Here is a 25833-nt window from a genome sequence, read left to right as displayed (position 1 = left end):
CAGCAGCCATTCTTCTAGTTCCCTTAGCACGCTTTCACATGAGAATCCGTCAGTGGCTTCTTTTCACACAATGGGCCTTCCAGGAATTACCCATGTCTCGCATGATGCTAATTACGGAATCATGCAAAAGGCACCTTTCCTGGTGGATGGTCTCCCCACTAGTTACTCGGGGCAGACCCTTCATGGAACCCCATTCTGTCGCCACAGTGACCACGGATGCTTCCCTGATGGGGTGGGGGGGGGCATTATCTAGGTGAGGCAGTCCAAGGCACTTGGCAACCTCACGAGTACCACTTGCACATCAACGTCCTGGAAATGAGAGCAGTGTTTTTAGCGCTGTAAGCTCTTCAATACTCTCTCCCTGCCGTGACTATTGCAATACAGATGGACAATATGTCAGTGGTTTGGTACATCAACAAACTGGGCGGAACCAGGTCTTACCTTTTGTGCCAAGAGGCCCTCAGACTGTGGCAATAGGCGATTTCCTCCCAACATTTTCTGACAGCAACACATATCCCTGGGACATCCAACGTAATAGCGGACAGGCTCAGCAGGGCTATTCTCATGCCTCATGATTGGTCTCTGAAACAGGAAATTGTGGATCTTATTTTCCGCAAATGGGGCCAGCCTTGTTGCGATCTCTTTGGCTCTCCCCTCAACAACAAATGCAGCAGCTACTTCTCCCTTGTTCCTCCTCCAGGTCAGACACCCAGGGACGCTCTAGTCCATGATTGGCCTCAGGGACTCCTTCATGTATTTCCCCCCTTTCCTCTAATTCCAAAAGTCATTCAGAAAGCAAAATCATTGGGTTGCAAAATGATCCTCATTGCCCCCCTATTGGCCTTGACAGATTCTGTTTCCATTCCTTCACCCCCACCTTCTAGCCCAGCCTTGGATTCTGGACCCAGTACCGGACCTCTTGATTCATCAGTCAGGTGAGCTACACCAATCCCTCCAATATCTCAAGCTCACAGCTTGGTTACTCCACTTAGTCTTAGCCAGGCTCCCCAATATTTCCCCAGCATTGCGTAATATTGTTTCCTCTCATAAGACAAATACAAGGAAAGTAAATCCTAGCAAATGGAAAAAATTCTCTTACTGGGCAGAATCTAGGAATTTAGATTACATGAGATTTTTGACTTCCTAGCAGAACTGTTTCATTCTGGTGCAGCAGCTGCTACCATCAGAGTACAACTGGCTGCCATTTCAAATTTTCATGTTGGAGTTTCTAACTCCAGCATTATGTCTCACAAACTCTGTAAGGCCTTCATGAGAGGTGCATCTCTACTTAGACCCCCAGTGAAAGAGCCACTTCCACCTTGGGATCTGTTTGGTTCTTGCCTCTCTGATACTGCCACCCTTTGAACCAGCAGCATCATGTTCCTTGAAGTTTCTCTCTTGGAAAACACTTTTCTTAGTTGCTATTACTTCTGCCAGATGTGTTTTAGAACTTCATACACTATGTGTTCGCCCTCCATACCTAGTTTTTCACAAAGACAGGGTTTCCCTGAGAACTAACCCATCTTTTCTACCTAAAGTTTGTTCAGACCACAATTTGAATCAATCCATTGAACTCCCTGTCTTTTTCCTTAATCTTTCCAACAAGGCAGACTACAGATTACACCAACTGGATGTGCATAGACAACTGCGTTTCTATCTCCATAGAACTAAAGAAATGAGAAAAACAGATCAGTTCCTTTCATTTGCTAACAACAAACAAGGCCTTCCAGCTTCTAAAGTAACATTGTCAAAATGGTTATCGGACACCATAGTCCATACCTACCACTTGCGACATAAAGATCTTCCAACAAAACCCAAAGGTCATTCAACCAGGTCAGTAGCTACTTCAGTAGCATTTCAGTCTAGATTGCCCATAGATTCAATCTGTGCAGCAGCTACCTGGGCAGATCCTCATACATTCATTTCTCATTACAACGTTGATGCGGTCTCCCGGGGCAGAGCTTCCTTTGGTTCCACGGTTCTGAAGAGTCTGTTCCAATGAGCCACTAAGGATTGAGGTGCTAGGGACGCTGTCCCATCCAGCAAGAATGAAGGCAAGATTGGACAACCTAAAGAAGTTATGTACCTACCATAACGTTACATGTTAGCTATCCTTTATCTCGCCTTCCTTCTTGCGTCCCTCCCTCCTTCCCCGAGGATTGAGAGGAGTTCTCAATGGTTTCGCTGGCTAATTTGTTTTATTAGTTGCTTCTCAACCAATCCATGACAATGAACTGTATATCCAGGTTTATTAATGGATTATCTTCTATATTTATGTCTAGTGTGAGCTATCTCAAACGAGATCTGGGTAGCTGACGCTGGGCATTCTGGGATAAGGGGTAGCCTCGAGCCAGTAAAGAGCTCTCGAGCTACAGTAAGTGCCCGAGTCTGAGCCGAGGATCGGCTCCGAACCCATCCAGCAAGAAGGAAGGTGAGATGAAGGACAACTAACATGGAACGTTATGGTAGGTACATAACTTCTTTGTCATCAGATGAGGAACTGAAAGCACAACTGCAGGTGGTCAAAACTTTTTTCAGATAATATAAGTGTGTCATCTAGTCTTGATAAATGTGCAAAAGCAACTCTTAAGGCAGGAAAACTGCAGCCTGGGACAGGAGTGCGATATAAAAGAAAACTTGAGCAAGAGGGAGTGTATAAATATTTTGGAATTGATGAAGGATCATAACTTGAACAAATGTGAATAAAACTTAGGAATATTTTAGAAGACTAAAATTAATACTGAAAACAGCACTGATATCTAGGAAAAAGGTCCAGGTTATAAACCAGTTTGCTCTTCCTGAGTGATTGACTGGCCCCAAAAGGTGTTTGATCGGTTAGACAGGAAAACAGGAAGGATGCTTCATGCTTATCAAATGATTTATAAAAATCAGTGTATACAAAGACTATATGTTCCCCCTTCTGAAGGGGAGGTATGGGCCTCCTTGAAACTGATGGGCCTCCTTGAAACTGATGGCATGTATCAATCTGAATTGTAGGACTGCACACATCTGCTGATGTCGCAAGACCCAAACATAGTCAAAGTTTTAAAACATTTTTTATTTTTATTTTATATTTGTTAACCGACTGGACACACATCCATTTTTCAGAGGAAGCCCGGGGAGAAAAGCTCCAATAGCATGTCATAAACAAATTACATAAGAATATCATACAGAGATATAGGTTCCATAGAAACATAAGTTATTTATAGATTAACAATTCCTTTAGTAAAGTCAGCATAAGGACAATACATCTAAGATGACTTCCCTGCTTAGTTTAGCAGAATCATATTGGTGTCTAGCAAGAAAGGAAATCAAACCAGAAATAGATAAAAAGCAGACAGCAACTAATGTGCCAAAAAACAAAATAAACAATATACAAGGTAAAGGATCAGATGAGAAGGCAAGAAATGTGGAAAATGCATAAATATAGTTGGAAGTACAGAAAACTCTTGGAACAACTTCATGTTGATCAGGATCACAAGCAGGAATGGTTAAGAGGTGAATTTAAACCAAAAGATGCTAGGTCAATATTGGCAGCCCACAGTGGACTACGTACACATTTATTTGTTTACAAAGTCCATTGAACATGTGGGTGAAACAGACAAATGTAGGTTTTGTAAAACAGAATTGGAAACAGTCGCACATTTTGATGTTGGTTGTGATATACTAATAGCAGAACTACACACTAAAAGTCCTAATGTGGCAAGACTGTTGCATTGGGATTGTACAAACATTATAATATTGAAGTAAGGTACATCCTCACTTATGTATGCTAACCCTAAACCTGAGCAGAGAAAACATTGGAAACATGAGCCACAAAGCATTATAGAGAATGATGAAGTTATATCACGTGGGATCACACACTACCAACAGTTCAGAAAATAGCTGTGAGAAAACCAGATATAGTACTCCATGAAAAGAAGACCTAAGTGAAATTGATCATTGAAATTGCTGCATCCATTGATGACTACACTGTCTTATGTACAGAGAGACACAAATACCAGAATTTGCAGGCAGAAACAAGGGCAGTGTGGAAGAAGGATACCCAGACAGTTCCAGTAGTAGTAGGCGCAATGGGTCCTTTAAAAAAGAATTGACAATAGTACTTAGATATGTTATTGATACATGTAACTCCATATGAATTGCAGGAGGAGTCATTACTGGGTACACTGTGGGTGTTGCAAACAGCACTTCTGGATAATGTCAAAGACTGAAACAATACTTATTTCATGATCTTTAATCTTACTTTGACTGAGGAATGGGGTCCATTCCTGTCATGGTATTAGAAACCCAATGACTTCAAGAAATTTAGTGTGATCCCATGAATCCCTCAGCTGGAACTCAATGGTAGCAGTTTGAACAGAATAGTCTTCTCCTGAGGCCCTCTTTTTCCCTGCATCTATATTACAACATCAAAGCTTTAGTTAATCGAATAACTAAAACGCGATCTTGTAATATCGACATCTAAAAATGTTCCGATTCAACCTAGGGAAACACTTCCCTTGGCCGAATCAAAAAAAAAAAACTTTACATCTGAAATCAAGTGGGGGGCTTCGCCCCCCACACCCCTCGATGTGGGGGCTGTTCCCCCCACACACCCCCTACCTAAATATACCAACTCCGAGATCGCTCCAAATTGGAGAAACGGGCATACTCCACATAACGGCCAAGGGAAGTGTTTCCCTGGGTTAAATCGGCTGTTCGACATTTTATGGTTTCGATTTTACAAGAGCAAGCTTTACTTATTCGATTAAGTGAAGTTTCAGTCTTGTGATATAGACCCTTTTTCTCCGTGGTGTAGCTGAGTTTCAGTTGTCCAAAGTGAAGAATGTTCACCAGGACGTGCATGTCAAGCTGTCAGTTGTCAGCTGTTAGACATCTGGTAGACGCTCGTCTCACTGGTGCTAAAGTACTTGGGTAACATTGCTTTAAACCAGAGCCACTAACATTGCTGGGGTTTTCCATCTCTGTGACTGTTCTGCATGTATGTTCTCATGTGCCACCACCTTGTTTACTGACACACCCATTGTAATTTTGATCCTGTCCATGTCATCCATGAGCAAAGCTGTTGAAGCTGTAGTAGGTATGTAGGCTGTCTATGTGTACACATGGGAGGAATGTGTCTCCATGTTTGTCCTGTCTTAGAGTGCTGTCATGAAGGTATCCGTGTGCTCTCAACAGTATCACTGATGATGCATCTTAGAGCTACTAAGTCTTCTGTCAGTAGGGTCTGTGCTATAAGGCAAAACCATCTTCACAGAGCTATTTGGATAGTTACACAACTCATTAAAGGGCAGTACATTTTTTAGGTTCAGAATATGAGATTTGGTTCTATTCCTGCCTGTTTATTTGTTTTATTTATTTGTTTATTTAACTGTGTAGAACACTGATCCAGTTGGACCATGACCTTCAACCCTGGGAGTAGATGACATCTAGCCATTGAAATTAATGCATCTATTAATTGGAAGAACACAGGATTATGACAAGAATACAGTACAGTATACATACATCCAAATATTTACAAGGGTATTCTAAGCAGATAAACTAACAATGTATAAGTAAATTGGTAGTAAGGAAGGTACATCTCAGTCATGTATGCTAACCCTAAACCTGATCATAACCCCAGCCTTACACATTACATTACAAAAAACTCTTTCCTTAACAGTACCACTGGTCAGATAAAGTCTGTCTGAAGTTAATTGCAGGTTTTGATTGACCAGTCACAAAAGGAAACCGTTTGTTTCCTCTTGTGATCAATGTAGTTTTGATCTTTATTTTTAGTAAGCGAGTTTTTAATATGCCAGTATCATTGTCTTGTAAATTGATGTTTGTGCACATCAGTAGTGTGTCATAGACTCATACAGACATATGTATGTATACACATGCATTATTTTTTTTCTCCACTGCCTGCTAGCAGATCTCTCTTGACCAGTTGTATTATTCATTCTCCCCTCCGGCATGGAAAAAGCAGCTGTGTGGCCATCAAAAGTTTTTTGTTTTAACCTCCTAAGCCTTTTGGCAGCTGATGAATTTTGAATTATAGTTTTGCTCTCCTTATATGCAGACTGCTACACATGCCTCACTCAGTGTTGCAATGTATGCTGGGTGGTGTGCATGCCACTGTCAAGGTCCTGCATCTGGTAGTTTCTGAATGTACTGATAATAGACCTAGCTAAGTGTTGGTGTAGCGAGCCTAGCTACCTTCCCCACCCCCAGGTGGGCAAGCCAGCTTTAATTGCTCATTTCCAGTGCCCCAGTCACCGACCAAACTCAGGTTGCCTGATCATAATTAAGACTTTGTCCCTCTACACAATAGAACTCTGATTTGAAAGTTCTCATTTTTGGGGATTCCTGGTCAGGCAGTGTTCCTGATGCAAGTCCTTTGATCTCACCAGACCTTCTGGTTGAGAGGTCAGAATAATCAAATCTTCTAGAGGGCCCTCCACCTATCAGTTTATTCTTCTAAAAGGAAGAATTTACCTATGTCGACAAAAAAAGTATTCTCTACTGTCCCATTCAGTCAGGTGCTCCTGACTTAATTCCAGACATATGTATCATTTGTGTTGTACTTTTTCCACTGTTTGGATACATGTCAGCTGTTTCTGGACATTGGCCATCAGCTGGTCAGGAAGTTCCTTATCAGGATTCTGATCATCATCGTCCTCTTTTGAAGAACTGCTTGCCTGCTTGGAACTTTGTGATAGGCTAGCCAGTCCACTTTTCAGGAACTGTAGTTTTCAGCAAGCTTTAAATTCATCTCACATAATGTGTTTTTCTTTGTCGCCATCGCATTTGCACTTAGAATCTTAAAGCTTCAGGCTCCTATTTATAAGGAACCGTATTTACTCTTTCACAAGCACTGGATCTGTCTTAAGACTGTACCACATACCCTCACAAAAGGTGTGTCCAAGTTGTCATTGTTTAATCCATTCATCTCACTGTTTTCTTTCTTGGTGCAGAAGGATGCAGAAGAGAGGGTATAGATTCAAGAAAACAGAATAATTGTCATTTTGGCTGTAGAAAGGGAGGGGCATGCTGTGTCCAAATGCACTGTCAACTGCATTATCTTTTGTCATTAAACATCAACTTTCCCATTGGAAATTTATTCTGTTAAAGGCCATGCCATGAGAGGCATAGTCAAATCCAGTGCTTACTTTTAGAATGTTTCTACTTCAGACGTTTATAGCATGGCTAATCAGTCAAACTTTTACAAAGCTCTATTTATTCCTTGGATTATGACTGTAGGAGTTGTGCCTCCTTTAAGTTCTTCAGGTCTTTTTTTGAGCAATGCGGGTACTTTATTATTAATATTTTTTCAGAATATCTTACTGTGCAAACCTCATGCATAGTGCACTTGTTACTTTGGCACTGATTACTGGTATAACCATTTTATAATCATATGTTTATCCAGTACTAATAAAGCTGCACCATGTCGGGCAGTCTGTGCTTACATTCAGTTAGTGATAACTTGTCCTTGTTAAGCATGCAAATTCATGTATCATAAGCAACTGTTATGTTCAGTCTTAGTCCTGTGTTTTATTTAATACTGTTCCTTAACCAAAAATAAAAATAGTTAAACACACATATTTATAATCTAACTTGAGAATAGGTATTGATTAGTAACCATTTATTTACACTGTACTACAAGTCTTTAATTGGACCAGTGACTTCTCATTTTGTATTGGAGTCTACTTTATTAAAGAGGTATAGATCTTGAGTGCTTTGTTCTATGTCAACATCCTTTTCAAGCTCAAATTCCTATGTAGCCTTCCATACGGTACATTTTCTTACTATGTAGTTCTGTTTCTGATCTCTAATAGTTCTATATTTTAATATCTTTAATCTTTTTTCACCTATCGTATTGATGGTTTGTGTTTGGTTTTCCAATTTCTACTTCCATCTTTTTTACCCACTATCAGTACTAGAAAGATAGTAATGTTTTCACTTCTTTAGTACATTATTTTATCCCAACTCAACAAAATATCTTGATACTGAGGTTATATTATCTTCCAAGTGTAATACTCAGCATATTATTCAAGTAATTTTTGTAATGAAGTAACTTCTTACATTCCTGGAATTTATGTGCTCCCAAGAACCTCATTCTGAACCTTCACATTTCCAACATATGCTTATCTGCAGGAACATTTTCTTTTTTTTTTTTAATAAAAACATTTTTATTCAATTATCATGTATATAATATAGGCATACATCTATATAAATGAAAACAAACCATATTGATATATTTTCAGTTGCAAACATTGCATTTCACATGTAATTATCTATACAGTCATTGCCAATCGAACATTACATAGCTTATTCAATTCCTGCCTTTTCTTAAACCTCATTCCTCCTCCAAAACATGTTATTTATTTTTATGACCTTTATTTACTGGGAACGTCCAACTGGGTGGGTGCCCATTTTCAGTGGAGGCCTGGGGAGAAAAGCTCCAGAGACAATTGGCATATTATATTGGCTTATATTAGATTATTACAGAGCAACAATGAACATTGTCACATACAAGAAATAATGTACATGAATGGGTAGCACTTAATTTTTACATATATTAGATGAAATATACTTGCAGATTAATTATAGACATTAGATATTACTAAGGACGCTATGTACATGAAACAAGTGGCCTTTGCAATTATATGATTCAGATCAGTGTGATTCTGCTTGACAGTTAAATGATTTTTGTTTATTATAATGCCCTTAGTATATATAGTACAGAGTTGAGACATGAGAGGAATTACAGGACAGGGAAAGTAGAAGATAGAAGCCTGTGTGTTTGTTTCTAAAGTGTAGGGAATGGATAGGAAAGAAGTAAAATGGAGAAAGAACATTAGAGGACTGTGTAGTGATAACAGTAGTGCAAGGTATAGGTAAAAGAAGCAAGAAATGATCAGAAGTATAAACTATTTTAAATGTGGGCATAGTGTTCCATATTGTAGCCATGGGGTGAGAATACCCTGCTGATTTAGTTGGCTTAAGAACAGTGAGTTGAATATAGTTATTTGATCGCAGGGGCCATTCAGAGGAGTATTTTTCAGTACGTATTGTTCCCACAATTCCATTTTTTTTGTATAGAATTGGATCCTATCCTTTTCTAAAGATCCCACTTTCAATTATTTTATGTCTGTCACTATATTCTCTACTTCTAGTATGTTTGGTTTACACTTTGACTTCCATTTTCAAGTAATTGCTTTTTTGGCAGCCTTCAGAATTAAACTCTTCAAGGCCTTACTATATCTATGCAATTCAGATCTGCATCACAAAAAAAAAAAAATTTCATTAGTTACACCAATTTGCTCTACCAGTATTTCTGACAGAGTAGTCTCACGAAATTTTTTAAGTCTTCCAACTCATTACACTCCTCAAAAATATGATCCGAAGTAGTTTACTTCATTTGATCTTCAACCTGTGGGTCTTCGGATCCGACACCGCTACATTTTCCAGCTATGGCACCTAGTTCCTGCTCCTCCCCTTGCCCATAATGCCCCCCTATCTCCCTTCTCCCCTCAAATCTCGTTTGCCGCCTGAGAGTGCACAAGCGTGGACCAAGCTCCAGTGTGTTTTCAGCATTTGTAAGAGTGTATTTTCCTTTTTAGCTTACTCTTGACTTTTCTGTCTCTTGAACTTTTCTGTACCTCCCCGAGGTTCTTCATTTAGGTAGTAGTAGTAAAAAAAAAAAAAAAAAAAGAGTAGGCTTTCCTTTACTTTCCGTTCTACTTCTCTTCGTCTCGTGAGCATGTGTGTTTGTGTCTGTGACGGCTGAAGGGATGGCAGATGCCTCGAAGCCTGGTTTCAGAAAGTTCACAGGGTGTGGCCATAAGCTTTCCCCGGTGGATGGCCACACTCTGTGCATGGCCTGCTTGGGGATGAACACCTCCAGTCCCCCTGTCCTATTTGCACTGGGTTTAATCCCAGGGCACTTAAGGACAGGCGGGACAAATTGATCCCTACGGTCCTGTTGCCCTCTTCTTCTGGGACTGCGGTTCTCTCTTCCCCTGCGGAGAAAGCAGTGGCTGCTGGTTTGTCTTCCTCTTCCCTGGCCTCTGGGACTGGCACTCCCGCCAAGAAGTCCGGGGAAGAGGCTTAGGTCAAGAAGGACCGGCCTCGCGAGCGATCCCCCGACCATTTGTCGCAGGCCGGCCTGCCTCCTAAAGTGAAGCCTGTAACCAGGCCTGTGACTCCTAGGCTCAGATTCCCCTAAGTTTTCACCTGAGCCCGAGGAACAACAAAGCCGGTCCCCGGTCAGGCCCCCCCCCCACCGGCACTCCTGTCCGATTTCAGTGGTGTCCTCCTGCTTCACTCATAGCCTTTTGGAAGCAGAGAGGGACAAGATGATGCGGAGGTTTATCCGCACTCAGCTACAGATGGGGGTCTTGCTGGGGCCTTCTCCCTCTGGAGCGGGTCCCTTCCAACCCTTGTTTCATCCTATTACTCCTTCTCCGATCTGACCCATGGTTTCAGAGTTGTGGATCTGAGGACGATCGGAGTCATGGGGTCGGCACTCATGGTACCCTGCATCTCGACACCGGCCGGAGCCTTGAGTTTGTTGGATCCAACGGTTTTTGGATCTGAGCTCTCGGAGCCGCAGCCTCGGGGTTGGATCCGAGGGCGTGATCTCTGTTCCGAGCCTGTCCGAGAGAAGCATTCCTCTCGGCATCTCGGCTCCAGCAGGCTCGACTCCGACTCCCCTGTCGGGGCAAGGGGGAGCAGCTTCTGCCTTTTCAGCCCAGGAGGCATGTTCCCCCTCTGCTTTTGACGTGGTGGAGAGGGCTCTCACCAGGACGAGAACTCAGACTATCTCATCTTCTGAATCCGTCCAGACCCCCCTGGCTCTGTGTGTGGTTCCGGCCATCTTGCCCTCTCAGGGACAGCCCATGCCCGTAATGCCCCAGGAAGTTCCGCCTTCAGAACAGCCTCTTTATGGGGCCTCTCCAGACAGTCCCCCTGAGAAGGCCCCCGCAAACATACGTAAAAGGAGACACTTGGACTCTGCACCAGAGTCCCTCATGGAGGACACGTGTTTGAAGGGGAAGGCTCCCCAAGGTCACACCCTGAGGATGTCTCCTTTTGGGACATCATGGAGCTCCTCTGCCAGAGTGGAGGGTGGTCCACCCCAAAGCCAACCTCGGACGAGTCCGTATTTTTGGAGGCATTCGGCACGGGCCCATCTACCTCTTGGGTGTCTCCTCCTGCTGACCTACTTGTGAAACTAATAACATCTAGGGCTTGGAAGGAGCCGGACACCGTAGAGCCAATCCCTAAGTGGCCGGATAAGGTTTTGAGTCCCCCCTTGGACAAGCTTCATTGGCACAAGGTGTCCTCTGTAGATGCTATGATGGTGGTGGTGGCCACCAAGAAGAAGTTTGCTCAGGAGTGCTCCACGGTCCACCCTTCTGACCGAGAGTCGAAAGCATTGGATCACTTTGCGAAGTGTGTTTATGCTTCAGTGACCTTCTCTGTAAGGGTGCTGAACTATATGGTGCATGTTATTTGACTTCGGAGAGATCTTGTTAAGGAAGTCATGGAGAAGACCCCAGGGTGTCGGCAGAGGACAGGAAGTCGTTCAGTGCACAAATGGCCACCCTAAAAGTAGTAGCCAACACGTCCATGCATTTGCTCTCTCACACCACAGAGGGAGCTGCACAGGCAGTGGGGACAGGCTCTGCCATCAGGCATCATGCCTGGCTCTGTTTATGTCAATTTATGGAGCCCTTCAATGCGTCTTTTACCAACTCCCCTTAAGACGGTTCTTCCCTGTTCAGGAAGATGGTCAGACAAAGACTTTAGTCCAGAGCGAAAAGGATGGGAAGACACTGTCTGCCATTGGGATCCGCTTCTCTCCATCTCAAAGGTCCTTTTCCTGGAACCAGCGAGGCCCAAAGAAGATGTGGTTCCGCAAATTTCAGGCATTCTCCCGGGATGCTCAAGACTCGCCTTCCTCCAGAGGCAGAGTGGGATTTGACAGATGCCTCCCTAGAGGCAGAGGGGGTCCTAAGAATTTCAGGTCCCGAGAACCCTTCTTGGATAAACCCGGGCAGCAGCTCTGAGGGGTTGCCTAACTGACCTTCTCTGGAGGCAATCGGGGGTCATCTGTCACTACACCCTTTAGCATGGGAGTCCATAACTACAGATCAATGGGTGTTGTGGATCATATCTAGAGGATATTCCGTTCTATTCCAAGAACCTCCCCCATCCAACAAAGCTCAGCCGGATGTCCCACCCGCACAGCGGGAGGAGGCAGCAGTACAAATAGATTCACTGCTAAGGAAGAGAGTCATCCAACCGGTCCCCCTAGACCAGTCTAAATCCGGAGTTTATTCCAGGTTCTTTTTAGTGTCGAAAAAGATGGGGGACCTCAAACCAATCTTGGATCTGTCCAAATTGAACCTGTCGGTAACCAAGACAAAATTCCAGATGGTCATGATTCAATCTATCCTGCCCTATCTGCAGGCCAGAGACTGGATGTGCTCGATTGATCTCCAGGACGTGTACTGTCACGTGCACTGTCACATCAATATGGACAGGTACTCCTGGCAGTTCCTTTGCTTCTGGCTGGGAGCCAGTCATCAATTTCGAGCCCTTCCCTTTGGTCTCACCACAGCCCCCCGGGTGTTCAAGGTAATGGCAGTAGTAGCGGCTCACCTGAGGCTTCAGGGTATTCAGAGCTTTCCATACCTGGATGATTGGCTCTTTACTGCCCTTTCGGAGCATCTATTTTGTCAAGCCAGGGACTCCTTCCTTCATCTAGTCAGCAAGTTGGGCATCATGATCAACATGAACAAATCTGCTCTATTTCCAGCTCGGGATTTGGATTTCATCGGGGCATGGCTGGACACATTACAAACGAGGGTGTTCCTTACATTAGACAGGATACACAATCTGAGGTTACACATCTTACACATTCTTCAGACCCATTTACGGACAGCCGAGGCAGTGTTAAGAGCACTGGGGTCTATGGCGGCCACGATCAGTATTCTTCCAATGGCATGTCTTCGTATGAGAGTGCTGCAGTGGACACTTGGGCTTCAGTGGTCCCTGTTAGATCTCCCCTTGTCCTTTCCAGTGAGAATCTCGAGAGCGTGCAGGGACACCCTTTGGTGGTAGATTCAGTCTCCAGATCCTCTCAAGGGACATCTGTTCCAACCTGCCTTTCCCAAGACCACGGTGACCACAGACACATTCTTATTAGGGGGGGGCATTGCTCAGGAAGGACAGTCCAAGGCACGATCTCCCCTTCCGCGACCTTTCTGCACATCCCTGTTCTAGAGATGTGAGCGGTTCTCCTTGCGTTGCAGACCCTTCATGCTCATCTTCCTCTAGGAACTATTGCAATTCAGAAGGACAACTTGTCAGTGGTCTGGTATATTAACAAACAAGGGGGAATCAGATCTTATCCCCTGTGTCAAGAAGCCATGAGAGTGTGGGAATGGGTGATCTCCACCGGCCGTTTTCTGGTGGCAGCGCACATTCCGGGACAGTCCAACATTCTAGCGGATAGGCTCAGCAGATCTGTCTTGATGCCTTACGAGTGGTCTCTGAATCCTTCAGTAGCAGAACAGATCTTTCAAAAGTGGGGTCGTCCTTGCTGCGATCTCTTCACATCTCCTTCCATTGCAAAATGCAGCAAGTGTTTTGCTCTGAACCCTCCGCCTGGGGAAACCCCCAGAGACACTCTGATTCATGCTTGTCCTCCCAGTCTTCTTTATGCATATCCTCCTCTTCCCCTGATGTAAAAGTTTCTGCAGAAAGCGCGAAGGCTGGGGAAGCACTGTGATCCTCATTGCCTCATTCTGGCCGCGACAGGTTTGGTTTCCCTTACTCATGTCTCATCTAGTTGTCCCACCATGGACTTTGGATCCGGTTCTGGATCTTCTCTCTCATCCCTGAGGGATCCCCTGGCTAGCATTTTTCAACAGGGCACCAGTTCCTCTATGGTTAAAGTCCAACTGGCAGCCATTTCTAATTTTCACGTGGGGGTAAATATGTCTTCATTGGCTTCCTCTAAACTTTAAAGGTGCTTTTCTTCTTAGACCCCCTAGTAAAGGATCCTGTCCCTCCATGGGACCTTACCTTACTGTTGCAGGCATTGGTTTCTACACCCCTTTGAGCCTACAGCTTCAGTGGATTTGCAGTTTCTGACTTGGAAAACTGCCTTCTTGGTCACCATCATGTCCGCCAGAAGGGTGTCGGAGCTTCAGGCTCTCTCAATCAAAATGCCCTACGTGATTTTTCATAAAGATAGGGTGTTGCTTCGCACCAACCCATCTTTCCTCCCTAAGGTAGCTTCCAAAGCCAATATTAATCAGACCACTAACTTGCCAGTCTTTTTTCCTAACTACCAGAACAAAGGGGAATATAGGTTACATTTATTGGATGTGCATAGACAAGTGAGAATTTACCTGTGCAGGACTAAATCCTTCAGAAAATCTGATCCAACTTTTTGTGTCTTATGCCAAGCCCTTCTTAGGTAAACCAGTGTCAAAAGTGACAGTTGCTCGCCGGATTTCCCAATGTATTGGCCGAGCCTATTTGGAGAGTAGCCTGCCTCTGCCAGGGAAAGTGAAAGCTCATTTGACCCAATCTATGGCTACATCAGCGGCTTTTTGGTCCAGGGTATCTTTGGATGATATTTGTTCGGCTGCCACTTGGGCCTCATTTCATACCTTTATTTTGCATTATAAATTAGATATTGTTTCTAGGAGTAGATATCCTTTGGCTCAGCGGTACTCTGGAACATCCTTCCATGAGGGCCACCCAAGAGTTTGGTAGCTGGGGACTCTGTCCTACAGGTTAAAGATCAAGTGAAGTAAACTACTTCAGATAAAGAAGTTATGTACTCGGTATAATGTTCCATCTGAGTAGTTCTACTTCATTTGTCTTCAGTCATTCCCTCCTCCTTCCCCCAACCTTATCATTCAGATGATAATCTTTCTTTCTCTCTTGTCAGATGGTTATTGTTGAGATCCTTGGTTCTGTCCAGACTAAGGGAGTTTTCTATTGGTTATCCTGGTGATATGGTATCATTGGGTCGGGTGTATGATGCATATTAAGCAGCAAACTCGCTCTGAGAGGAAAAGGAAGATGGGGGGCATTATGGGTAAGGGGAGGAGCATGAAGCTCAGTGCCATAACTGGAAAATGCAGCCATGTTGGATCAGATACAGATCCGAAGACCCACAGGTTGAAGACAAATGAAGTAGAACTACTCAGATGGAACGTTATGGTGAGTACATAACTTCTTTTTTCCAGTTACTCTTTCTTCCCCATCACACCTTCAGCATGTGCAGTCTACCTGAGGAAACCTTTTTTGAGCTCTGCTTGGGATATAAGAATACCTATGCAAACACTTTCAAGCAAAAGCCCTAAATCTTCTAGGCTTTGTTGCATATTTGGGAGCCATACATATAGCCTCCTGTTGTTTCTTTGTGAATTGCTTATCTAATCTCTCTTCCCAATCCTTCTAACTTCTTCCTATTGATTCCTATAGTTATCATGCAGTATTTTATATGCTTTACTAATTATCCATTTTTAACAGCAACTTAGGTTCACAGGTAGGTACTAGGCTATTGGCCCTAGGGCCTATATAAGCCTAGCCAAAAGGTACCCTGGCTTTCGCCACCCAAGAAAATTATTTTCCTGTGCCACTGTCGAGCAGAGCCACAGAAGGGATCCCCAGGGTGAATTTCCCATCTCCCATCCAATCATCAAGATTTTTTTGAAGAGTGCTAATGAGGAGCTTTGCTTGATATAAATAGGTAGTTTGTTTCAGAGTATGGGAAGTTTCTGGGAAAGGAATCTGTCCCTCTAGCTTGTTCTGTTTATTGTGGTGACAAGGTTTAGGTCCCTAGATCGTGTAGCTTGGGATTTCTTTAAGTGGAGCATGTCCAAAAGCTCTGAGTTTGACATAGCTTTGTGTGTTAGGCAGAGATCGCCTCTGAGTAGACGATATGCAGTGGAGTACAGCTGCAGTTTTTTGAGACAGTCTGTGTAGGGCATCTGTGTGAGGCCGGTAATCCTTTTTGTGAGGTATTTCTGCAGCCTTTGCAGTTGTTGTAGATGTCTTGTGAGGTAAATACCAAAAGGGGCATTGTACTCTATAATGGGTCTAATGAGTGATGAGTAGAGGGGAACATTGACCTCTTTTTTCCTGGATGAGAAACCTTTTGTGATGAGGTGTGCCACGCAGAAGGATTTCCTGACTACTGTGGCAATGTGGTTATCATAGAAGAGACTACTGTCCACCTATGTCCCAAGGTCTCATCACACTTTTGGTGTTAAGTAGACTACCACCTATGTGGTAGTTCATAGGTACATAGTTTTTACCAAAAGGGATGACAATGCGCTTTTTGTGCATTTCTGTTCTAGATCCAGCTAAAGACTCTACCAGTGCTGGTCTTTCACGTAGACCCCCCCCCCCATTCTTTTCTCTTTGTCTATATCAATCGTTGATAGGGAAGGCAGAGTCTGTAGCATGCAATCCTAATAAATTCTTGGCCTCTTCCCATTCTGTTACCTTTCTCTTTTTAACTATTTGCTCCCGATACCTTGGTTCCTTTGCCAGTTTTCTCCAGTACATTCCAGCACACTCTTGTCTATTCTTTGTACCCCTAATTGCAGTCATCCCTATTGGCAGACTGTCCTTTCTGCATTCCCAGTTGGCTTACTTCTTAGAATACTTTTTGCTGCATTATAGATATAATATTCTGTATGCATATTGTTTTTCTCCTTAAGGATCTGCATCCAAAATCCGAATCTCTCTTTATATTTTGAGCTTCTCCCTGTTTCATCATCATCCCTTTCCACTCTGAATTACAGTTTTCTGCTTATGCTATGTATAGGAGCCCTAACTGTGTAGCTCTCAAATATCCCTTCTTATAAGGTAATCCCAGACTACTTTGTTCTATTGAGAGGATCATCTTTATCCCACTTGACTCTTCCCTGTTCCCCTCCAAGATAACATTTTTCAACTTTTTATTAATTGCTATCCACAACTGATCCTATGGTTGAGAAAAATATGCCCAGCCTGTGTATAAAACCTAAGGGACTAAGAACATTTTCACTGCTTGTATCTTGCTATCCATACCCATAAAACAGAGCTCTCAGTTTCGCAGTGATTGTATTATGTTTTGTTTATTCTCTTCCCACATATCCTTAGCTGCCATAACAAAATCATTTTTAACCCAATCTCCTAAATAATTCATTTTGCAGGAACAGTTTTTCCAGGTCTCACAGGGGTATTCCATATTTGTGTAAACATTTCTCTGTAGAAATTTTAAAGTTTTCTTCATTTTAGTTTCATATGTATGATTAAGAGATTTCTTTCCAGTGCTCATTTGTAATATTGTTCTTTAATCATTCATTCCATGGTATCATCACCTCTCTACTATTTTGCTTTCTCAAGTCTAGTATTGCCTTGTATACTCTACTTATTATAGGTTCATAGGTAAGTACTAGGCTAGCTGCCCTTGCAGGCCATTTTAAGCTTAGCCAATTTCTTATTTTCTGCTCAAAATAACCTACTGCATTTAATTATAGATTGGCCTTACCCATCCTGTGGTCGATAGTTATATTTTACACCTAATGAGAATAATTGGGGTTATACCTTAGATAATTTGAAGGGACCGTGCTTGGGATAAAGCATTTAGGAGCTGCATCTGTTCATTAGTAGTACAGGTGTCAGTCCTGGTGTAACTTTTCTGTTTCCCATCCATAGATCTAGGTTGTACTTGAAATATGGACATGGATAAACTTTGTTTTATGTGGATGAGGAATCTGTTCCACAACAGCAGTATCATCTGCAAGTTATAACTGTCCCTCCAAACCATTCTGTCGATGTTGCAGAAGAATTGTAGATCCCTAGACCAAGTATTTCTGCTGTCATTTGACTTGGTGATGTGCAGTAAATCCATCAGTAAGGAGTCAAAGGATGCCATGCATGCCTGACACGGGTGACCTCTTAGTAGTTTGTAGGATACTGAGTACAGTGACATTTGAGTTGTTCCATGTAGGACATATTGTTTAGACTTTGTATCCTTTTAGTAAGGTATCTCTGAGGGCTTTCCTGTTGCATGTGTCTGGACAGATACATGCCAAAAAGGGCATTATATTCAATGACGGGCCTAATGAGGACTGAGCAAGGGGGACAGTGATATCCCTAGATCTAGACACAATCCCTTTGTTTATAAGCTGTGCAATATAGAAAGACTTTTTTTTTTACAGCAACAGACAAATGTTAGGTCACTGTCTACATAGGTTCCCAAATCGTAAACAACTGGGTGACCTCATAGGGTTGTATTGTTAATGTGGTAGTCCCGTGGTGTAGATGACTTCCCAAAGGGCACAATAATGCATCTTTTGGCATTTTGTTTCAGTCCATGATTTTGGCACCAGTTTATTTGAGACAAACCTTCCTGCAGGATGGTTAAGTCATTTGGGGATTTATTGACTGCTCCTACCTTGCAGTCATCTGAAAACTTAGTCAGCCAGAGCCTTTGATATTAGCTTTTTCTTCAGAAAAGTGGATGCCAAACGTAAGAGGTCCCAGCACAGAACCCTGCGGGACTCCACTGGTGACTGGTCTCTTTGTGGAGTCAATCCACTGTTCTGATTGTCTGCGTCCTATCTGTGAGACAGTTGTTAATCCAGAGGGTGACATAGGGTTTATTCCCGGTTTGTTTAGCTTTTCCACTATGCCTGAGTGGGGAATTGTGTCAAAAGCTTTGGCCAGGTCAAGGTATGCAGTGTGTACTATTTTTCCTTCATCCATTGCTTTGCTGACCTTTGCAAAAAACTTCCCCAGGTCGAGTAAGCATGACCTGCCCTTGATGAATCCAAACTGAGACATGTCCAATGTTTGGAGGTTCCCTCTGTCCTTATTGATTAATTCCATGATGATGCTTTCCATAGCTTTGCATGCAAGGGTAGTCAGACTTATGAGTCCGTAATTGTCTAGGTCAGTGGAAGGTCCTCCCTTTTGCAGAGGAGTAACTGTAGCTGTTCTCCATTTGCTTGGTACAAAACCTGTAGAAAGGCTGAAATTGAACAGTGTTCTTAGAAGTCTGGCTAAATCATGCTACGTGTTGTTTAAGATGTATCCAGTGATATTGTCAGGACCCATTGATGCAGTATTTTTAGTTTTTGATAGTTTTAGGGCTTGGTCTTGTGCAATAGCAATGTGAGCCAGTTTCAGGTATGTCTTGAGGCACAGGCGGAGAGAGGAGAGAGGGAGTAATGTTAGAGCTAAATTTATTGACCAGTAGGTTCACTTTACCTTCACCCTCAGTTTAGGTAACATTGTTCACAATCATTTCAACGTATTTCTGCATTGTACTTTTGAGATTAGAAACCACTAAAAAATGCTTTGTGATTGTGTTTGGTTTGGGTAGATATTTTAGCCTCAGACTTGGCTTTGGTGGATTTTATTAAGTTCCTGGGTTTATTTCAATGATGAGGGCTCTAATATTCTGAGAATTACTCATCTTACCTTTGATCAAATTTCCTTTCCTTGTATTATAATGTTTGTTGATGTTATGGTTCCACCATGTGGAGTTGTTTCTGGGGTTTGCCCTACACTTGTTTCTGTGGGGTGCAGATGCAGCTATGCAGCTATTTATACACTGATATAGTGTGCTGGTGTACATATTTATTCGTTCAATGGAGTTAACTGGGTTTGGTGGGGATTTGAAGCTTGCTAGCATATCAATTAGGAGTAAGTAGTTTGTCTTAAAGAAATTTCTAAACGTACCTTGGGTGGAAGGGATCGCTAGTTTCTGCTTTGTTTCAAAGGAAACTGCTTTCTGGTTAGACCTAACAAGTGATGAAAGATACACAAAGGATTGGTGAAAGATGCTCCCATATTAGTAAGAACAAGATCAAAGATGTTATTCCCTCCACTGGGTACTCTGACTAATTGTTCCAGGGCATGTCAGTGTCCTCTAGGGTGAGAAGGGCTTGTGTAGGGAGTCGTTTCCTCTTCAAGCTCCTAACATTGATCAGTAACCCCTTCATATTTCTTTTGCTTGTTTCATTACATTGGTAGGTTTATCAGGTTGCAGTGCATAAAAAAGGTACTATGAGGGTGAACAATGTCTTTGCAAGTAATCAAAATCCTAGAGGGGACAAATGCAGATGATCCCCGGCAAAGCAGCGTAGTCTTTAATCCTCTTAGTCTGACAAATATTGGACCTCCTTTAACTGATACCAAAAATTAAGCCAAATGCTGAAGTTAATTATATTTTGCTTATATCTTGGCATCATCCTCGGAGAAGGTAGAATGCTGCTCTATGCTAGGTTCATACTCGCCTTGGACACACAGTCTGAGAGCTCCATCATATCGGTCTTCATATAATCCAGGGAAGCACACCTCAAGTCATTGACACAAGCATGCTCTATAACAGAGTCCTACTGGTATTTGCTGTTCAAGGACTTGAGTGCATGCATGATCTGATGGATCTTGACACCAGACAAGCAACTAACCATCACTGTTACCTTGCTCAGCCTGGTAAGAGGCACATCTGTATGTCTTATAATGGAGTCACCTGTAACAAGAGTGTTGGGTTGGGTGAGTACCCACCTTACAGGCTCAGTATCTGTGACTTTGGGGCTCCTTGTGTTATGTGAGGAAGCAGGCTTAATATGCTGTGTGTGCGCTTTGTGCCTGTGTTTTGTTAATCTTTAGAACCTCAGCATACGATGGATTCTGAGTATTATGCTGGCATTGGGGAGGTGTGATGTGTGGTGTACTGCTAATGATTTTGGTGTCTTAAGTTTGCTGAGTGTGAGATTTTTGCCTCCCAAGGATATTTTACATGTACATCTCTCACACACTGTGTTGTGCTGTTTGAGTATTTGATGATTGTCAGATAGCACAAGACAATTCTTATACTGTCTGAAGATTCCCAGATCAATCAGGCTGGCTAAAGAAGTTGTGAGAAATGCTGGTCCATGATAATGGCAGGAGTATCTCTGGATGCATGGATAAATGTAACTGCTTGGAGTTTGGTAACTTTTCATGTCATAACTCTTTCTTTTAGGAAATTCACCACCCGCACTTGTGGGGTGACATCATCTGCTCACTAATCCAAGTGGGCGATCCGCCTTCACTCAGCAGGCCCAAAAGAGCGAGTGAATCTAGTTTTAACACATAAGTGTAATTCATTTCTCTACATTTTTGAAAATATGGTTTAAAACAGCTACATTAAGACATTCCCCCTTCGTTCCTCTCCCCCTTCCCCAGATTTTAACAACACTGGTTCATTAGCGTTCTTCAAGGTGTAGGAGTGGAAAATTCATTTTGGATGCTGGTTTAAATATCCAAACAGATTCAGTTGGGAAGCCTTACCTCAATGTAACATTATTTATCATTATTGCTAAAGCCATGAAGCACGCACAGGATCAATAACTAATCTAGTTCTTAGATGGTGCTCCCACCCCCCACTCTCCCAGTTAAACAGTTTCATGAGCTAACACAGACTTTCCGGTTTAAAAAGGCCTACACGGCTATATCATCTTTTTATTCCCACACAGGTCATCTCAAAACAGGCTGGCGAAATCCCCATGTGATCCAATTCTAATTTCCACCCTAGGAAAATGTGTAACAGTGCTCTTTGGGAATACTACAATTCCCTTTTTCTTTACAATCTCTTTAAAATCTGTTATAATGTTGGCAAATCTGACAAATGTAACCCGAACGCGCAGTATATCTTAGATAGGCTCACATACAGGATCCGTCTTTTGTATGTTCAGTTAATAACTTAAATCTTGTTAATAAGTTTCTTGAAAACAAAAAAAAAAAAAGAGATAAGGTTTATAAATATCCTATGAAACCTGTATTGATGTTTTAACTATGTTTTTAGTTGGATGTGTTAGTGTAAAAGTGGATTTTTAATAAATCACTTTACGAAAGAGCACTCCTATGTAACTCCACCCTCATGCACACCAAGGCAGATCTCCCATGATATCACGGGCATTCAGAATAAAGTGTTAACCCTCCCCTTATCTGCCCCCTCTGTCCAATGGGAGTTTCTAGCCTGGTACACACCCACTTTTTGTACAATAAATGTAGAGCTGTAAACCACTTTTCTTCAGTCATCTAAGCACTCATTTACCAATAAAGAGTTTAAACGATTGAGGACTATGTTGTCTTTTTTTCTGGTGGTAAGGACTAAGGACAAGATCTGGTACAGTGGTGAGGATCCTCTTGCACAAAATCCTTAGATCTAGGATTAACCACATAGCCAAGGGTTCGGAAGATTAGGGGTCCCAGATTCAACCTGTATAACCCCCCACTTGCGAATACTTTCCACTGTTTATTCCACTTTTCCTAGAGACTGTAGTCAAGTAGACAGATTTACTCGCAAATAACTGGTAAAGACTGGATACAGGCAGATACCCTCCTCCATTCCTCCAGAAAATAGAAATAATTTCCTCATTTAGCTGATATGTCTACAGTTTAATAAGTGTAGGTTTTGGCTGCTTTATCACACATACATTGGGAATATTTACTCTATGTCCAGTCCATTTGTCGAGGCATTTTTTGTGAAGTCTTTACAATCCTTCATGTATTTTCTATTAGTACCGTATACTTGAGTTCAGACCTATCTCTGTACCATTTGTTTTAATTGTTGTTCCAACACCTTTTCTTTCCTTTCCATTTTTCTCTGAATACTTGGTTAAAGCATCATCTGTTTTTTGCAGCTTTCTGTTATTTGTCTCTATATGTTCCTAAGTTGAACCACTTATCATAAAGTTCTCAGAATGCATTTAGTCAGTCTTTCTAGGGTTACTGAAGAGTTTTCTCCTTCTGCTGCCATCTGCTTTTCCCATCTCTGCTCCACTGTTTTCAGTCTCTCTGAGTTTTTACAGTTTTTCTCCATTTTGCTTCACTTTTTCTTTTCCTTATCAGTCTTCTGGATGTCTTAGACTCTTTAGTTGACAGTTTTTCTTAACAATGTACTGTAGTTTGCAGGCACTTGTTAATTTAAATTGTTTACTGCCCAGAACTCTGTTTTTAGGTGCTTACACTGCTGCAGCAAACTTGGAGCCTCTCATTGTTTTCGTCTTAGACTTCTAGCATTCACCTTTAGCTTTCACCTCCTGTTTTCCGGGGTGCAAGGTGTTAATGGTGCTTGGGACTCTTCCCACTTAGAGCCACCAAGTAATGTCCTTGCTGTCAGATATAACAGTAATGTGCCTTGTATGGATCACTGTTGAAGTAATGACCTTTGGGGAACTCAGCCGAAGATGAGGTTTAAATTCCAGCTTGACTTCCAGAGCTTTCTACCCCACTTACCCCACCTGAGCTGACTTTTCCTGTCCCAGTGATATCACCACATCTTTGGTGTAAGGGAGACGCAGCCTGTGCTGTCATCCGTTCTTTTTTCTCAGACTGCTGCTCCTAATCTGGGCACTGTGCTCTGTTTTTTGGTGGTTTGTTGCCTGCAAACCTCCAAATAAGCACTCTATTGGGGAAAACCATTTTCTTTTTACTGACTGTTCCAGAAATGTTATTGTTTTTCTTTGTTTTTTTGTTTTGTTTTGGGTTTTGTTGGAGGAGGGATTATGACTTGAGGCTTAGCCCCAAGCTTGGCATGTCCTCCTCAGAAAAAGATAAGTGTACATGATGCAGTAAATTCCATGTAGGGATTTTCACTTCTGTGTTTTTGTTTGGATCCAACATGTAGCATCTGTGAGGGATTTAACAGGAAAACTCTGGAAAGAAAGGAAAATATTCTGGAGGCTTATATTGACAAAAAGAAGCTGGATACCCTTTCACAGAAGGCTGCATGCAAAATTGGAAAAACCACTGCTATTGTCCATTTCAGGACATCAAAAATGTAAAAAGCATATGGAAAAAATAGCTCTTTGGGAGAAAGAAAAGTGAGTTTGAGACAAAGACACTGTCCTAATTCATCTCCCTAGACCTGAGAGCAATTAGTCCCATGGAGGTGGTTGTGCAGCACCCCCCCCCATGACCTGAAACCTGCTGTTCCTACAGCCTCTTGTATTGCTTCTTTGCTCCTCTGTGGAACACCATGCCATCATCAATGTGTGCATGCCCTCCTGGGCCAAAGGATCTGTTGGTCTGGACACCAGTTCCAAGTTGCTAGTATCCAATATCTGGTTTTACTTATCCATGGGAGAGGAGGGTATCCATATTATCCATGGTTTCAAAGAATGTCCAGAGCAGCTTATTTGAGGACACTAGCTGTCAGCCAGAAGTCATAGCTCCTGAAATGTCCATGTCCACCATTTAACAGAATCTGGTCAAGGATCCATTTTCCTATTTTCATACCTAGCAATCCATGCCAGACCAACTGTGCACTTTTTGCATTGTGTAGGAGGAGGAAAAGGAGGCAACTTTCCCCAGAGGAAAGATCAAGCTCCCATTGAGTCAGAGAAGAAGGATGACCTAACTTGCAAATCTCATTTTTTCTCCTTCTGAGATGTGATTCAGATAATGAGTACACCCAGTGTTCTGGCTGTCCACCAAAAGATATCTCATTTAGAGAGACCTTTGGCTTACTGAGTGACCATTTAAAATGGGAATTTAATGAGGTCTCAAGTGGCCCAGAAAATATATTGAAACATTTGGCCTAGACAATCTGAAAACTCTTGCAGTTCCTCTAGTTTATCAGGCTTTTGTGGACTCTTTTAATGGTGTCCCTGGAACCATGCTGCCAGAACCCCCATCCATCCCAAGGAAGCCTGATTGTCTTTATAAGGTCCAGGATCTTTCTACATTTCTGTAAAGGAATCCAGTGCCTGATTGCTTTGGTGTCTGTAGATGTTGGAGGGGGGCGAGCAAAGAACACAGTTCCCAGTTACCAAGAGAGTAGAGTTTTGGACAGCTTTGGGGAGAAGGTCTACTGCAGTACTCCTTGCTGTCTGGGCCATTATTTGTCAGACTCATCTGTTTAAGGGTTGAGAGTCCCCGAAGGGACTAGAAGGCAAAATTTAATCTCATCCAGGCAGCCATTCAGGAGGGCAGGCATGCTACTTAAATATGCTTATGATGGTGTAGGTGCATTTTTCAAGGCATCTGTTTATGTGAGGTTTGTAATTAAAAGACACGTTTGGCTGAGGATCCAGTCTCTGCTAGAGGATGTTAAGGTGTAACTCCTTAATTTTCCACTGGAAAAGGAATTGTTCTTTGGGACCTCCTCTTTATGAATTTTTCAAGAAGCTGGTGATGAAATGAAAAATAAGAAATCAGACAATCAGCTGTCTTACTCTTCATTTTCAAAATACTATGTAAACTGCCATGCAGCCAGTTGACCTTTTTACCAGTGTCATACTAGGTGAAGAGTAAGAAGGCCTTTCAGAAATACAAGAGCCAAAACTAAAAAGAGATTTTTGAAGGCTGACAGACCTAGTGGTAAGTGTAAATTGGCTATTTAGTGACTGGCATTCTGTTCATATTGCCATCGCTTATTTGATTGAAAGTGCAAAAGATGCTGCTCAGAAAGACCTTGTCCATGTTTGATTTAGGCGATTAGTTGTAGTCTGTTTTTTTGTTTAGTAGTAATTTATGTATCATTACACTATGCAAGTTGTTATTTCATCTTCTTCATTTACAGTTCGCAGTTGCAGAAATCTGTTCCTGACCAGCCCAGCATTACTGATATTGTTCAAGCCATTCTGAAAGAATGCCGAAAAGAAAACCTCACATATAAGATGGCAGCACTGAGATGTGCAGCAGATGTACTAATGGAAACCAAAGAGGATCGCTTCCAAGAAATGGCAGACATCCTTATACCATTAATCAAAAAGGTATAAAGTCTTCTTACCTGAGAGAATGCTGAGTAATGAAAGCTGAGTCTTT

General features: G+C 42.4%; 1 protein-coding gene across 1 annotated transcript in view; it reads left to right on the top strand.

The window, feature by feature from the left end:
• Positions 1 to 25833, top strand: part of ECPAS (Ecm29 proteasome adaptor and scaffold) — a 2158898-nt gene that overhangs the window by 1849604 nt on the left and 283461 nt on the right. The window contains exon 44 of the mRNA XM_044061033.1: positions 25589 to 25781. Within this exon, the coding sequence (XP_043916968.1) occupies positions 25589 to 25781 (193 nt within the window). The remainder of the gene's footprint in view (positions 1 to 25588; positions 25782 to 25833) is intronic.

Source organism: Protopterus annectens, chromosome 2.part0 (assembly GCF_019279795.1).
Source record: "Protopterus annectens isolate FY-2018-M chromosome 2.part0, PAN1.0, whole genome shotgun sequence".
Classification (NCBI taxonomy): Eukaryota; Metazoa; Chordata; order Ceratodontiformes; family Protopteridae; genus Protopterus; species Protopterus annectens.
This window is presented reverse-complemented; position numbering and strand designations above follow the sequence as displayed.